This window comes from Dryobates pubescens, chromosome 9, assembly GCF_014839835.1.
Source record: "Dryobates pubescens isolate bDryPub1 chromosome 9, bDryPub1.pri, whole genome shotgun sequence".
In the NCBI taxonomy this organism is placed as follows: Eukaryota; Metazoa; Chordata; class Aves; order Piciformes; family Picidae; genus Dryobates; species Dryobates pubescens.
The window spans coordinates 27,154,646-27,167,855 of record NC_071620.1 but is presented as its reverse complement, the minus strand read 5'-3'; the positions used below and the strand labels follow the sequence as shown (position 1 = coordinate 27,167,855).

Here is a 13,210-nt window from a genome sequence, read left to right as displayed (position 1 = left end):
TTCACCACAGTGGGACATCCACTTCAGCACACAGGACCTCACGTCAGACAGCATGGTGGTGGTATGAGGCTAAGCTTACCTGTGCCTACTGGTGTTCACCCATGTGTAGATGCACCCAAGGTGGCTCTCCTCTCCCTGTGCTGAATAATACCTCTGGAGTGTCTCAGCATCTCTATTCTGTACTTTTTCCTCCACTGGCTCAGTTCCTGTGAATTAGTGCCGGGTTGCTGATCTTACTATTTCACATTGGAAGTTACTTTGTAGGTTGACAGCTCTTGATATTTTCTTCCTCCTTTCTAAGGAGATCTTATTAGATGAGCTTGTCTGTTGTGGTCTTCTGGCCCACAGATGGTCTCACTTCTTCAAGACAGTTAAATTGAGCCTTACTTCCCATAGAATTATAGAGACTGTCTTTGCTTTCTATGGCAGCTCATTCCAGGGGCTGGCATTCACCTGCCTGAGGCTGTCTGTAGAAGCTGAGTAATTGACTGTCACATAGTCCTTTTGAGTCTTTGGAGTAATAGTTATTTATACATACCGAGTTGTTAAGATTTTGTATCTTTGGCAGCACCTCATGCTGCATGAGCTCCATATACAGTCTGTTCTATAAGTAATAAACACTTTCAAGTTCCAGGTAGAGCATACATCTACTCTACTGAAAGATGGTAGATCTGCAAGCCTGTGATTTCCAAGTTTTCTCTATGTGGGTCTCCACTTGCCTCCATTAAGACTGAGTCAGCTCTGAATTCAGTGATTAATCCATTGTTAGTGGATGAGAGGAAATAATCTAGCAAGTTTGCTATTGCAGGCTAATATTTACAGGAGGTGGATGTCACTGCAAGCTAAGGACACAGATCCTGACTGATGCAGAAGAGATGAGTGTCTAGAAAGTGTGTTAACCAAAACTCAAATCCCACACTTATGTGCAACATTCCCTTTTGAGAAGCTGCTGCTAAGCAGTCTAGACTATTATGTCAACTTGTCTTTGAAGAAAAGTAAACAAAAAGGTTCAGCTGATGAAAAGTTTTAGAGACTTATCATAATTAATGCTTTGGTAAGTGGTTGTTGATGCAGAACAATCCTTTAAACACCTGGGTAATGGCAAGCTTTGAAGTTAGGCCAAAAATGTTGTTCTGAGATCTGTAATTAAAATAAGAGACCTTTAACGTGGTCGTTCTGAAGGTGAAACTTCTGTTTGTTCTCACTGACTCCCTAGTAAAACTCTCTCTGGTCAGGGAAAGAAGTGCCAGGGAGGGTGGGAAAGCAAAAAACTCAGCTCAACAGATGCTGTTTTTAAGTTTAGCTTTTTATAGCTTTGGTGTTTTTCTGGTAGCAAAGTTCCAAGTTGCAATGTGTACCCAGAAGAAAGAAAATATTTTAGTTGTAACATTTCACTAAGTATAGTAACAAAGATTAAGTACTTGACCTGGTTACTAATTTGACCAAATTCTAATCTAATTAGTGTTCAATTAAAGCGAATTAGCACCCAGAAATGTTTCGCTGCAAGGTTTACACAGAGGTTTCAGTTGACAAAATATTTGTCTTAGAGGGGGAATATGCTGAAGCTAAACGCAAGCTGTTTCTTCTGTAAATGCCCTGAGGACATGGTTGGGATGCCAGCTGTAAGAATAGTAGCAATATTTTATATTTATATCTGATAAATTGTCTCATTCTCTGAGGACACTGGAGCTGAAATCTGCCTTCTGAATTACACAGTCCATATTTTCTCTAGTAAAGTGTGTACTTCTTTCTGTTTATTGCAGCTGCTTGTGATTGCTTTGTTGACCTTTGCTTCTCCAACCTCCTCCAGAGCCTCTGAAGGACATGGAAACAGTCCTGTTTATTTCCTGGGACTTGAGTCTTTTGCTTTAGGGCCCTGATCCAGAACACAGAGCTCTTGTTTGGAGTTGGGAATCTCTAACTTGCATTTTCCCATTTATTGTCCTCCTCTTGTCTCAGGAACGTTGTTTCAGCTTATTGCCTCAGTTTCTCCCATTCACTTGCTTCCCATAATCTAAAGTTATATTATGCTTGGAGCACCCTTGTTACAGAAATCATTAACTGAACTCATCCAGATGGTTAAGCACACTGAAAATAAAGATGAGACTGTTGGGCACCATAGAGACAACGAGATGATGGTAGCTGTGAAAAAAACCCAGAGGCAGGTTTAGACAGAAAGGGTGTTAAGAAACTGCCTAATTTTAGTGATGAAATTTGTCTTCTGTATGGTGCAGTTGGAAGTCCTCTTGTGCAGGTGCCAGAGATCCTGTGATATCCTTGAGAAGCAGGGTTGCTTGGGCCTGCAACCTCTGGACTGACCCTGCACAGAGCAGGATCTCTCCTTCTCTCCTTCCTCTCTTCACAGCAGTGCTCATGCATTTCTTAGAGCCTTTCTTTTTCTAGTTTGTCCCATTCCTCATGCTTCTGTTCCCCTCAGGTCCCGTCTTGCCTCTGTTATTCTCAAACACTGAAGTTTCCAGGTAGCCTTCCATTATTGTGATCACGTACATGGCTGCGTGCTTTCTTCTGGAATGCCACTGCCTGCCTCACTGCACAGGATCAATGTCATCCTGTAATGACTAGAAATTCAATACTCTCTTTGATGTGACTTGCTGGGTATATGGTCCATTTCTCACCTTCTTGTCCTCTCTTCAGATTTTACTTTGACTACAGACTTACATCTTGCGTGTAACACTCTTCAGCATGGTGTGACTTCTTCCTAAGCGGTTTCTTCTTTGACATAAGGTGAAGCTTATGGCGTTGTTGAGAAGCTGATCACAGAATTACAGAATGGTGGGGTTTGGAAGGGACCTCTGGAGATCATCTAGTCCAGCCCCTCTCTGGGGTCACCCAGAGCATATTGCCCAGGATCATAAATATCCAAGCAGGCTTACAGTCTCCAGAGAAGAAGACTCCACTACCTCTCTGGGCAGCCTGGAGCAGTACTCTGGCATCCTCAGAGGAAAGAAGTTCTTCCTCATGTTCAGGTGAAACCACCAGGGTTTGAGTTTGTGCCAGCTGCTCCTTGTCCTGTTGCTGGGCACCACTGAAAAGAGTCTTGCCTCATCCTCTTGACTTCCACTCTTTAGATATTGATACACATTTATAAGATCCTGGAACAAGATGTTGCAGTTTGTCCAGGGTTTCTCTCTGTACAGACCTTGCATGTCCATGTGTCCCCCAAGACTGCATCAAATGCTTCACTCTTCCCCATCTAATTTGATATTCTCTCCTTCCACATGAGGCTTGGCTAGATCTCCCAGTCTCTGTTCTCTGTGCTTCATTTGCTGGAGCATATCCAAAGAAGAGCAGTGGAGCTGGTGAAGGGTTTAGAGCACAAGTCCTATAAAGAGTAGCTGAGGTCACTGGTGTTGTTTAGCCTGGAGAAAAGGAGGTTCAGGGGAGACCTTCTCACTCTCTACAACTCCCTGAAAGAACCTTGCAGTCCCTTCTCTTTAGTAACAAGAAGTAACAGTGTAAGAGGAAATGGCCTCAAGTTGTGCTGGGGGAGGTTTAGGTTGGACATTAAGAAAAATGTCTTCATATACAGGGCTGTCAAGCCCTGAAACAGGGTTCCCAGGGCAGCAGTGGAGTCCCAGTCCCTGGAGGGACTTAAAAGTTGTGTAGGGATGGTGCTGAGGGCCATGGTTTTCCAACCAAACCAATGCTGTGACTCCAAGACCAGACAACATACGGCTTTTTTGTAGGAGTAGCAAGGACTTTTCTTCTTGGCCATGTGACTATAGGGAAGAACAGATTCCCATCAGGTGGCACGTGGTATGTGGTTTATCCAGGAGGAAGGAATGTTCCTTGCATGCAAGAAATCCGGAGGATTTTGTTGCTAAGCTCTGGATCTCTGCTGAGCCTGTGTGGGCAGCAGTTTTAAAGTACTTAATTACTTGGCCAAATTTCAGGTGATGTTCTTAAAGGAGGAAGACATGCAGGAGTTGAATTTTGAAAAAGCAGATGTGTGGTTGAAGATTCTCAGACAAGTAGTTGAGATTCTTTTTTAGGTGAGTAAATTTATTTTTCCTCCTCATTTTGTCTTTGGAGACAGACAACTAAATATCTTTTTAAAACCTTCAGGGCAAAACTGAAAACCAGTAAGAAGTTACATTGAATTTTGTGCAGTCTGGTGAGGTCTGGGTGGTGAAAAATAACTGAAAGCAGGCTTAGGCAGAAAGTACTAGGATATGTTACCTGCAGGCATGACTACTCTCACCTACAATAACTTCACCTACAATAACAACACCAAGCTGGGGGCAGGTGTTGGTCTGCTGGAGGGTAGAGAGACCTCGACAGGCTGGACAGATGGGCAGAATCCAAGGGCATGAGATTGAACACATCCAAGTGCCGGGTTCTGCACATTGGCCACAGCAACCCCATGCAGTGCTACAGGCTGGGGTCAGAGTGGCTGGAGAGCAGCCAGGCAGAGAGAGACCTGGGGGTGCTGGTTGATGGTAGGCTGAACATGAGTCTGCAGTGTGCCCAGGCAGCCAGGAGGGCCGATGGCATCCTAGCCTGTATCAGGAACAGTGTGGCCAGCAGGAGCAGGGAGGTCATTCTGCCCCTGTACATTGCGCTGGTTAGGCCACACCTCGAGTACTGTGTCCAGTTCTGGGCCCCTCAGTTTAGGAAGGATGTTGACTTGCTGGAGCGTGTCCAGGGAAGGGCGACAAGGTTGGTGAGGGGCTTGGAGCACAAGCCCTAGGAGGAGAGGCTGATGGAGCTGGGGTTGCGTAGCCTGGAGAGGAGGAGACTCAGGGGTGACCTTATTGCTCTCTACAACTACCTTAAGGGAGGTTGTAGACAGGCAGAGGTTGGTCTCTTCTCCCAGGCAACCAGCACCAGAACAAGAGGACACAGTCTCAGGCTGCGCCAGGAGAAGTTTAGGCTGGAGGTTAGGAGGAAGTTCTACACAGAGAGAGTGATTGGCCATTGGAATGGGCTGCCCGAGGAGGTGGTGGAGTCACCATCACTGGAGGTGTTCAGGAGGAGACTTGATAGGGTGCTTGGTTGCATGCTTTAGTTGATTAGGTGGTGTTGGATGATAGGTTGGACACTATGATCTTGAAGGTCTCTTCCAACCTGGTCTATTCTATTCTATTCTATTATACGTTGGCTTCATCCGGTGGAAGAGTGCATCTGTAGCAAAACTGGTTGAAAAACAGTCCCATGGCTTTTTGCAGAGTTAACTGGATTGGAAAGCTCAGTTGTCCATTTTCCTGCATTTTACAAAGGAAATGAAATCTTCCCAAAGCTGAGTCTGACACACCAAAGTAAAGTAGAACATTCTTGTTTGGTAGAATCCTGCCTTGATTGTCAACTTGCTTATTATAATTGGGGAGGACACAAAGCTGGGGGGGACCCACTGGAAGGCAAGTCTGTATTTTAAGTAGTCTAACAGTGATGGAGGGGAGGGGTGGGGGGGAAGTGCAATTTGGTGGAAAAATTGGTGATGTAAATACACTGTAGGAAGTGGCTGTGCTTTTTATGGTTCAGCAGCATGAGTCTAAATGAACATGAGTTAACAGTGTGAGTTTTGTGAAGAAGCCAAAATAATACTTTGATATATATGAGTAGAGACAATCTGTAAGACACATCAAGATTATCCTTCCACAGTACTCGGCATCAGTGGGATCTTGATCTGAGTTGGGTCTGTAAAGAGCAATGAGAATAGCCAAAGTCTATGAAATGAGGCTTGCAAGTAAAGACAAAATATATTGTTTTAATAAGAAGGGAAGATTGTTGTGGCATTTAGGTTAGAGACTGTAGAGAAGTGCAACAAAATACAAACAGTGCTTCCAGTGAAATCCATTCAATTTCCTAGAAAGATGGTGAAGCTCCTGAGGCTGTAAATCTACAATACCAGGTTAGGTAAATGTCTCCCAGGAGTTATGTGGATGTAGTTGATCCTGCCCAGAGCTCATGGGTTAGATGATGGACGTGGTTCTTTCAGGCTTTACAGCTGATGTCCAGGTGTCTTCCCAAAGTGCAAGGCAATGGGAATCATAGAATCATGAAATGCATTTGGTTGGAAGGGATGTTTACAGGGCATCTAATCCAACCCACTGCAGTAAGCAGGGACATCCCCAACTACATCAGGTTGCTCAGAGGCCTATCAAACCTGACATATTGCTCTCTACAACTACCTGAGGGGGGGTTGTAGACAGGCAGAGGTTGGTCTCTTCTCCCAGGCAACCAGTACCAGAACAAGAGGACACAGTCTCAGGCTGCGTCAGGGGAGGTTTAGGCTGGAGGTTAGGAGGAAGTTTTACACAGAGAGAGTGATTGCCCATTGGAATGGGCTGCCTGAGGAGGTGGTGGGGTCGCCGACGCTGGGGGTGTTCAGGGCGAGGCTTGACAGGATGCTTGGTTGTATGGTTTAGTTGATTAGGTGGTGTCGGATGATAGGTTGGACACGATGATCTCGAAGGTCTCTTCCAACCTGGTTAATTCTATTCTATTCTATTCTATTCTATTCTATTCTATTCTATTCTATTCTATTCTATTCTATTCTATTCTATAGAATGTCTGCTGGGATGAGGCCTCCACAACCTCCCTGGGCAACCTGTTCCAGTGTTCCATCATACCTCATAGCAAAGAACTTGCTCCTAACATGCAATCTAAATCTATCCCTTCCCTAGTTTAAAACCATTGTCCCTTGTCCTGTTGCTACATGTCCTTATAAACAGTCCATCCCCAGCTTCCTTCTAGGCCCCTTTCAAGTACTGGAAGGCTGCTGTAAGGTCTGCCCAGAGCCTTCTATTCTCCAGGCTGAACAACCCCAGCTCTCTCAGCCTGTCTTCACAGGAGATGTGCTCCAGTCCTCTGATCATTTTTGTGGCCCTCCTATGGACTTTCTCCATCAGGTCTATGTCCTTCTAGTGTTGAGGGCCCCCAAGCTGGGCACAGTACTCCAGGTGAGGTCTCACCACAGCGGAGTAGAACATAAGTGCTAAGCCTTCTCTTCATGTTTTTGTAGAGCTGACTAATCTCATGTGATTAAATGTTCATGAGGGTTTGCTTTTCCGAAGTTGCCAGCAGCTCTGCTGCCAGGCATACCCTAGTTCAGGGAGGGCATAATGCCAAAGGTACTCTGGATGCTCCACTGGGACATTGTTTGGAGTGAGCATGTGCTGGTGAGAGTGTGGCACTTAGAGGAGAGAAGGTGGGACAGGAGATCAAAAAGCAGTTGGCATGAGGAGAAAGGTCAGAACAGATGCTTTTCAGCTAGCAGTCCATTTCAGGCATTGGAGAGGAACAGTGTGTCATTCATATTCAGAGGTGGGAATGATCTAGCCATTCGTTCTTCTCTTAAACTTGGAGAGGGGAAGGGTGGTCTCAGCTGCAGCTGCTGTTTGTGGTGTCCTTTAAGCAACACTTCATTTTGTGTTCCTTGCCTGGGAAAGCCCAAATCTTTCAGCCTTAAAGTTTCCAAATCATGTAGCAGCTAGTCAGCCCCAGACACTTGCTGCTGTTGGAGGTGAAGGTCAGAGCTAGAATCATAGAATCATAGAATCTATCAGGTTGGAAAAGACCTCAGAGATCATCAAGTCCAACCTAATACCTAATACCTAACACCTTGTGACTAACTAAACCATGGCTTCAAGTGCCTCATCCAGTCCTTTTTTGAACACCTCCAGGGATGGTGACTCCACCACCTCCCTGGGCAGCACATTCCAGTGGCAAATAACTCTTTCTGTGAAGAACTTTCTCCTCACCTCAAGCCTAAACTTCCCATGGCACAACTTGAGACTGTGTCCTCTTGTTCTGGTGCTGGTTGCCTGGGAGAAGAAACCAACCCCTACCTGTCTGTAACCTCCTTTCAGATAGTTGTAGAGAGCAATAAGGTTTTCCCTGAGCCTCCTCTTCTCCAGGCTAAACAACCGCAGCTCCCTCAGCCTCTCCTCATAGGGCTTGTGCTCCAGACCTCTCACCTGCCCTTCTCTGGACAGGTTCAAGTATCTCAATGTCCTTCTTAAATTGAGGAGCCCAGAACTGGGCTCAAGGTGTGGCCTAACCAGTGCTGAGTACAGGGGCAGAATGACTTCCCTGCTTCTGCTGGCCACACTATTTCTGATGCAGGCCAGTTGTTCCTGAACTCTCTTCCCAATGGAGGAGTGGTGGCAAGGGCTCCTGATGGAAAGGCTGCTGAGTCAAGCACAGAGTACCTGGCTACCAGGGAGAAGGAAACCCTTCATGCTGTAAAAATAGCTGCATAGGGGCCCTAATATTCTTAAGTGCTTATTTTTCCACATGATTGACATGGATTGAGTTTAATCCGCTGCTATTATTCATACCATGCCGCAGTCATGCCAGCTTCAACAACAAAAGTGCTATCTGGAGCAAAGTATTATGGGGTTTGAAGTTCAGATTGCAACATGGGAGGCTTCCTGTTGCAGTTGCTGCTTCTGGGTTCTGGCTTCTTGGATGTTGGATCTTCAGGCAATGGTGGATAGGAGTCAGGCAGTTGCTGGGTTTGGCTTTCTGTTTTATGCTGGGTTTTCCTTGTATTTCACTCTGCTGCTTCTGCAAATAGGCTAAGGTAATCATGCACTGTATTATTAGGTTAATTAGATTATTAGCTAAGGTAATTACATATTGTGCTTATGATATGTTGTATTAAACTCTTATCTCCTTATCTCAGCCCTGAGTTGTGTGTGTTACTCTTCCCCTCATTTTTGTGTTGGGGCAGCAGGCAGGTTAGCCTCATGCAAACCAAGCTGCTGGACAGTATGACGTAGCAGATGGCCAAAAATAAAATGTAACTCAATCAAAATGTTGTTTTTTCTGAAGCTGGACAAGTACCCTGTTTACTCATTTCTATTAAGTTATTGCTGGGGAGACAAAAATCCAGGGGAGAAAGATGGATGAAGATGGAATTGACACCTGCTGTCCGTTTTGTGGTGAAGACCACTGCTTAAGGGTAGGAGTTGTATCTCTCTTGCACAGGAAAGTTAGACTCCCTCTTGCTGTTGCTTTATTGCACAGTGAGAAGATGTACATGGAATTTCTCTGGGTGTTTCTCCAGCTAGTTCCATTGATCTGAGTTTTGGTGGGTATTTGATGCTGCAAAGAAGGTATGAACTTGATAGGCTTTGAAGCTGAAGCCCATGGAGGAGATCCAGTACTAAGAGCCTTAGAACAAGGTGTTCTAATCCCTGTTAGCAAACCTCAGAAAAATGTTTTTAGGGGTTCATTTTCTTTCACTGTTTGATGCTTGGGCTGGCTGCTAGTTGATTTTTATGTTTTGTTTTAGTCAATTGTAGTAGTCTGTGTTGTGGAAGGTAGGCTGAAACGATGAAACCCCTTGGAGAAAAGCCACTGAATGCCTGGAAATGCCAGTAGTTTGACCACTCTCCTGCCAGGACTATAAACTCTGCAGGAAGAAGAGTGCTTTGCTAATCCATTGCCAGTGGAGAGATGGACAGACCTGAAGAGTAGGATTGCTTTCCTCCAGCCTAGAAAATGGTGAAAAACCTTTAGAATTCCTGGATCTCCTAAGTGGATTTCATTAGTGGCACAACTCTGGATACAAACAGATTTGGGGCATTGATTGTTTTGGTTGGGGTTTTTTTTTTGTATTAACATGACTTGTAATGATTTCAGGTTTTGTTTCTGTAACACTGAAAGCCAGGGGAGAAAATCCCACACATCACAATCTTGTCATTGTGCTTCTCCTCTGCAGGTCCTCTGACCTGTTTCTGCTAGACACACGGGCGGTATGGGCCTCAGAGGAGGGCTGGCTGGAGTTTGATGTCACTGCCACCAGTAACATGTGGGTGATGAACCCTCAGCACAACATGGGACTGCAGCTGAGCGTGGTGACCCAGGATGGTAGGTTATGGGCCAGTTAATGCAAGTCATCTCTTGAGTCTCTTGGATGCTGTCTTGAAGTAGTCTAACTAGAAGTAGTGAAAGAAAAGCTTCTTCACCAAAACCATTGTCAAGCCGTGGAACAGGCTGCCCGGAGCAGTGGTGGAGTCCCCATCCCTGGAGGGATTTAAAAGTTGTGTAGATATGGTGCTGAGAGACATAGTTTAGTGGTGACCTAACAGCGTTGGGTTAGCAGTTGGACTTGATGATCTCAAAGGTCTCTTCCAACCAAAACAATGTTACAAAGGAGAAACTGCCCAGGGGGATGCCACAATGCTGGAAGGAGCAATCCAACTGCACTGTCTCTCTAACACTCACTTTTCTGTTTGGTTTGAAGGTTTTGGTCTAAACCCTAGGGAAGCAGGCCTTATAGGCCGAGATGGCCCTTACGACAAACAGCCTTTTATGGTGGCCTTCTTCAAAGTGAGCGAAGTTCACGTACGGACCACAAGGTCAGCGACAAGCAGGCGCAGGCAGCAGAGTCGAAACCGCTCCACCCAGGCTCAGGATGTTTCCAGGGTGTCTAGTGTCACAGGTAATCACTCAAGACAAGCTGTAATGACTTCTTGTCACGTTTCTGTTGGCTTTAGAGTGCAGAAGAAAGGAGGTGGGATGCTCTTCCCTGGGAGAACAGCTTTCATCTCTAAGGAGATGGAAGAGAGGATCTTGCCTAATGAGAATCAGGAGTCCTCTTGAATCCAGGGTTGAGCCCAGATCCCTATGTGAAGTTGCAGCCATTGAATTCAAGAGGGTGAAATGTTTTACCCCCATCTCTTGTGTGCTTGTAGGTTGCTTACTATGCCATATTTGCCCAGAATTATGCGATGCAAAATGCAATATTTAACAGATTCCATCTCTGTGTGCTCTGTTATCTATGGGTTTGCACATATGCATTTCCAGCAGAGTTCTGTTTTGGTTTTCTTTGGAAAAGATACCTGGTAGAATACCATGAAATCTCTTTGGTGGCACAATAGATAACTTTAAAACATCAACAAAAATTGAGGGTGTCTCATCTTCTGTCTGTTTTCCAGCCAGTCTGCATCACAATGCTTGATTCATTGGGTACTTTCTCTCCTCCTGAACATTTCTGCCTGTTCCAAGTTACATGATTGATTTGCCTTTGCTGCCCCCTTCATTTCCAAAAGGATGCCTGCTCTTCCCATATCTAGGAACTGAAGAAGAGAGGCAGCTGTGTTTAGTCCATGTCCAGACACAGTGTGAGGAGATGAACCAGCATTGCCCAAATTTAGCTTGTATGAACAGGCTGTATCTTGGGGGACAGGCACAGGGCTGAGTGACTGGAAAGCTGTCTGGAGGGAAAGGATCTGCGCGTGTTGGTTGACAGTGATTGAACAGGAGCCAGCATGTGCCCAGATGGCCAAGAAGGCCAACAACATCCTGGCCTGTATCAGGAATAGCATCACCAGCAGGACCAGGGAAGTGATTGTGCCCTTGTACTCTGCGCTGGTGAGGCCACATCTTGAGTACTGTGTTCAATTTTTGGGCCTCTCACTCCAAGAAGGACATTGAGGTGCTGGAGTGTGTCCAAAGAAGAGCAGTGAAGCCGGTGAAGGGTCTGAAGAACAAGTCTTGTGAGAAACAGCTGAGGGAACTGGGATTGTTTAGTCTGGAGAAGAGGAGAGTGAGGGGAGACATTACTGATCTTAAAAGCTGCCTGAAAGGAGGTTGAAGTCAGGTGGGTGTCAGTCTCTTCTCCCAGGTAACAAGCAACAGGTTAAGAGGAAACAGCCTCAAGTTGCACCAGAGGAGGTTTAGGTTAGACATTAGGAAAAATGTCTTCCCTGAAAGGGTTGACAAGCCCTAGAACAGACTTCCTAGGGCAGTGGTGAAGTCCCTGTCCATGGAGAGATTTAAAAGCCATGTAGATGTGGTACTGAGGGGCAGGGTTAAGTGGCGACCTGGCAGTGCTGGGTTAATGGTTGGACTTGATCATCTTAACGGTGTCTTCCAACCAAAATGATACAGTGGTTCCATAATTCTTACATACTTGGGTTGTAGGTGAGCTGTGCTACACTTGAGGTGGCCCTGTGCTGGCCTTGGAACTGAGAATCTGCTGCCAGGTTGGGAGCCTCTGCAGGGCTAGCAACCAGACTTTGTATATGGCTGCTGATGCAGCCTTAAAATCACCTTTATGGTTCTAAACCTGAGTTTTCATTACTATTAAATCAGGCAATGTGACTCAGAGCTCCAGAGAGAGCAAGTGTATTGGGCAAAAAGGGCCATTTTTACATTGCTGCTTTTTTGAATATGCCACATGTCAGGTCATAAAATTACAAGATGAGGATAAAAGGGAGAAAATAGCTGGTTGCTCTGTGGTATCAAGGGCTTTTTTGAGCTCTACTAGCTCAAAGACAGCTTTAATTTAAAGCCTGGAATTTGGGAGTTCAGTAGTCAGTGAGGTATAGTTGAGCCTTTGTGGATTTAAGGTAGGGGAAGGGATGGGAATTTAAAGTTAAGATGTATGTTTGGTTGGTTTCTGTGTTTAGAAAAGAGAGACTGCATCAGCTTATTTTCCTTTTTAAGTGTGACACTCTCAGTCTCTGTTCTCCTTAAGTTGTTGATTTAATACCCTGACCATCGAACTGTTGAAGTTGGAAGAGACCTTCGAGATCATCAGGTCCAACTGCTTGCCTTGAGCTCACAATCCCATCACTACTGCTAAGCCACTATCACTAAACCATGTTCCTAAACACCTCATCCATGCGTCTTTTATATACCTCCAGTGATGGTGACACCTGCCCTGGGCAGCCTGTTCCAATGCTTGATAACACTTGCTGTGAAGATTTTTTTCCCAAGCTGCTGCTGCTTCCACGACGCTGCTGTCACTTGATCATTCCCCACCAACGCTCATTTTTCCCAGGTGACAGTGGCATTGGTATAGGTCCAAGAGATGCATTCCATAGGACCACTAAAATGTCCCTTGTTTCCTGCAGCTGCAGAAGCTTCAGCCTCTGTGTGTCTGTTGCTGAGTTGTAGAACAGTGAGGGGATGCTGATCTCAGCAGGGCTCCTCCTGCCACCTGCTGACGCTGTGGTTGGCCACCAGCACCCACGTGTTGGTTTGGAGAATGTAATCTCACACCCCACACATGCTTGCACCTCCTTGTAGGAAGCAGGGTGTTTGTGATTCTTCTCCAGGTTTCTCTGTGATTTCTAAGGGATCTAAAGCATAAGTCTTTTGAGGAGCAGCTGAGAGAACTGGGGTTGTTGGGGAGTTTGAAGAGAGGTGAGAATCAGTCCCAAGGAACAAGCAACAGGACAACAGGAAGCACCCTCAAGTTGCACCAGGAGAGGTTTAGGTTGAGCATGAG

At 45.6% G+C, this 13,210-nt stretch overlaps 1 protein-coding gene across 2 annotated transcripts in view; it reads left to right on the top strand.

The window, feature by feature from the left end:
• The window catches only part of BMP6 (bone morphogenetic protein 6), a 105,043-nt gene that overhangs the window by 76,755 nt on the left and 15,078 nt on the right, over window positions 1-13,210 (top strand). For both annotated transcript variants that reach the window (XM_054164056.1, XM_054164057.1), the window contains exons 3-4: window positions 9,692-9,840; window positions 10,217-10,414. In XM_054164056.1, coding sequence (XP_054020031.1) covers window positions 9,692-9,840; window positions 10,217-10,414 — 347 coding nt within the window. The remainder of the gene's footprint in view (window positions 1-9,691; window positions 9,841-10,216; window positions 10,415-13,210) is intronic.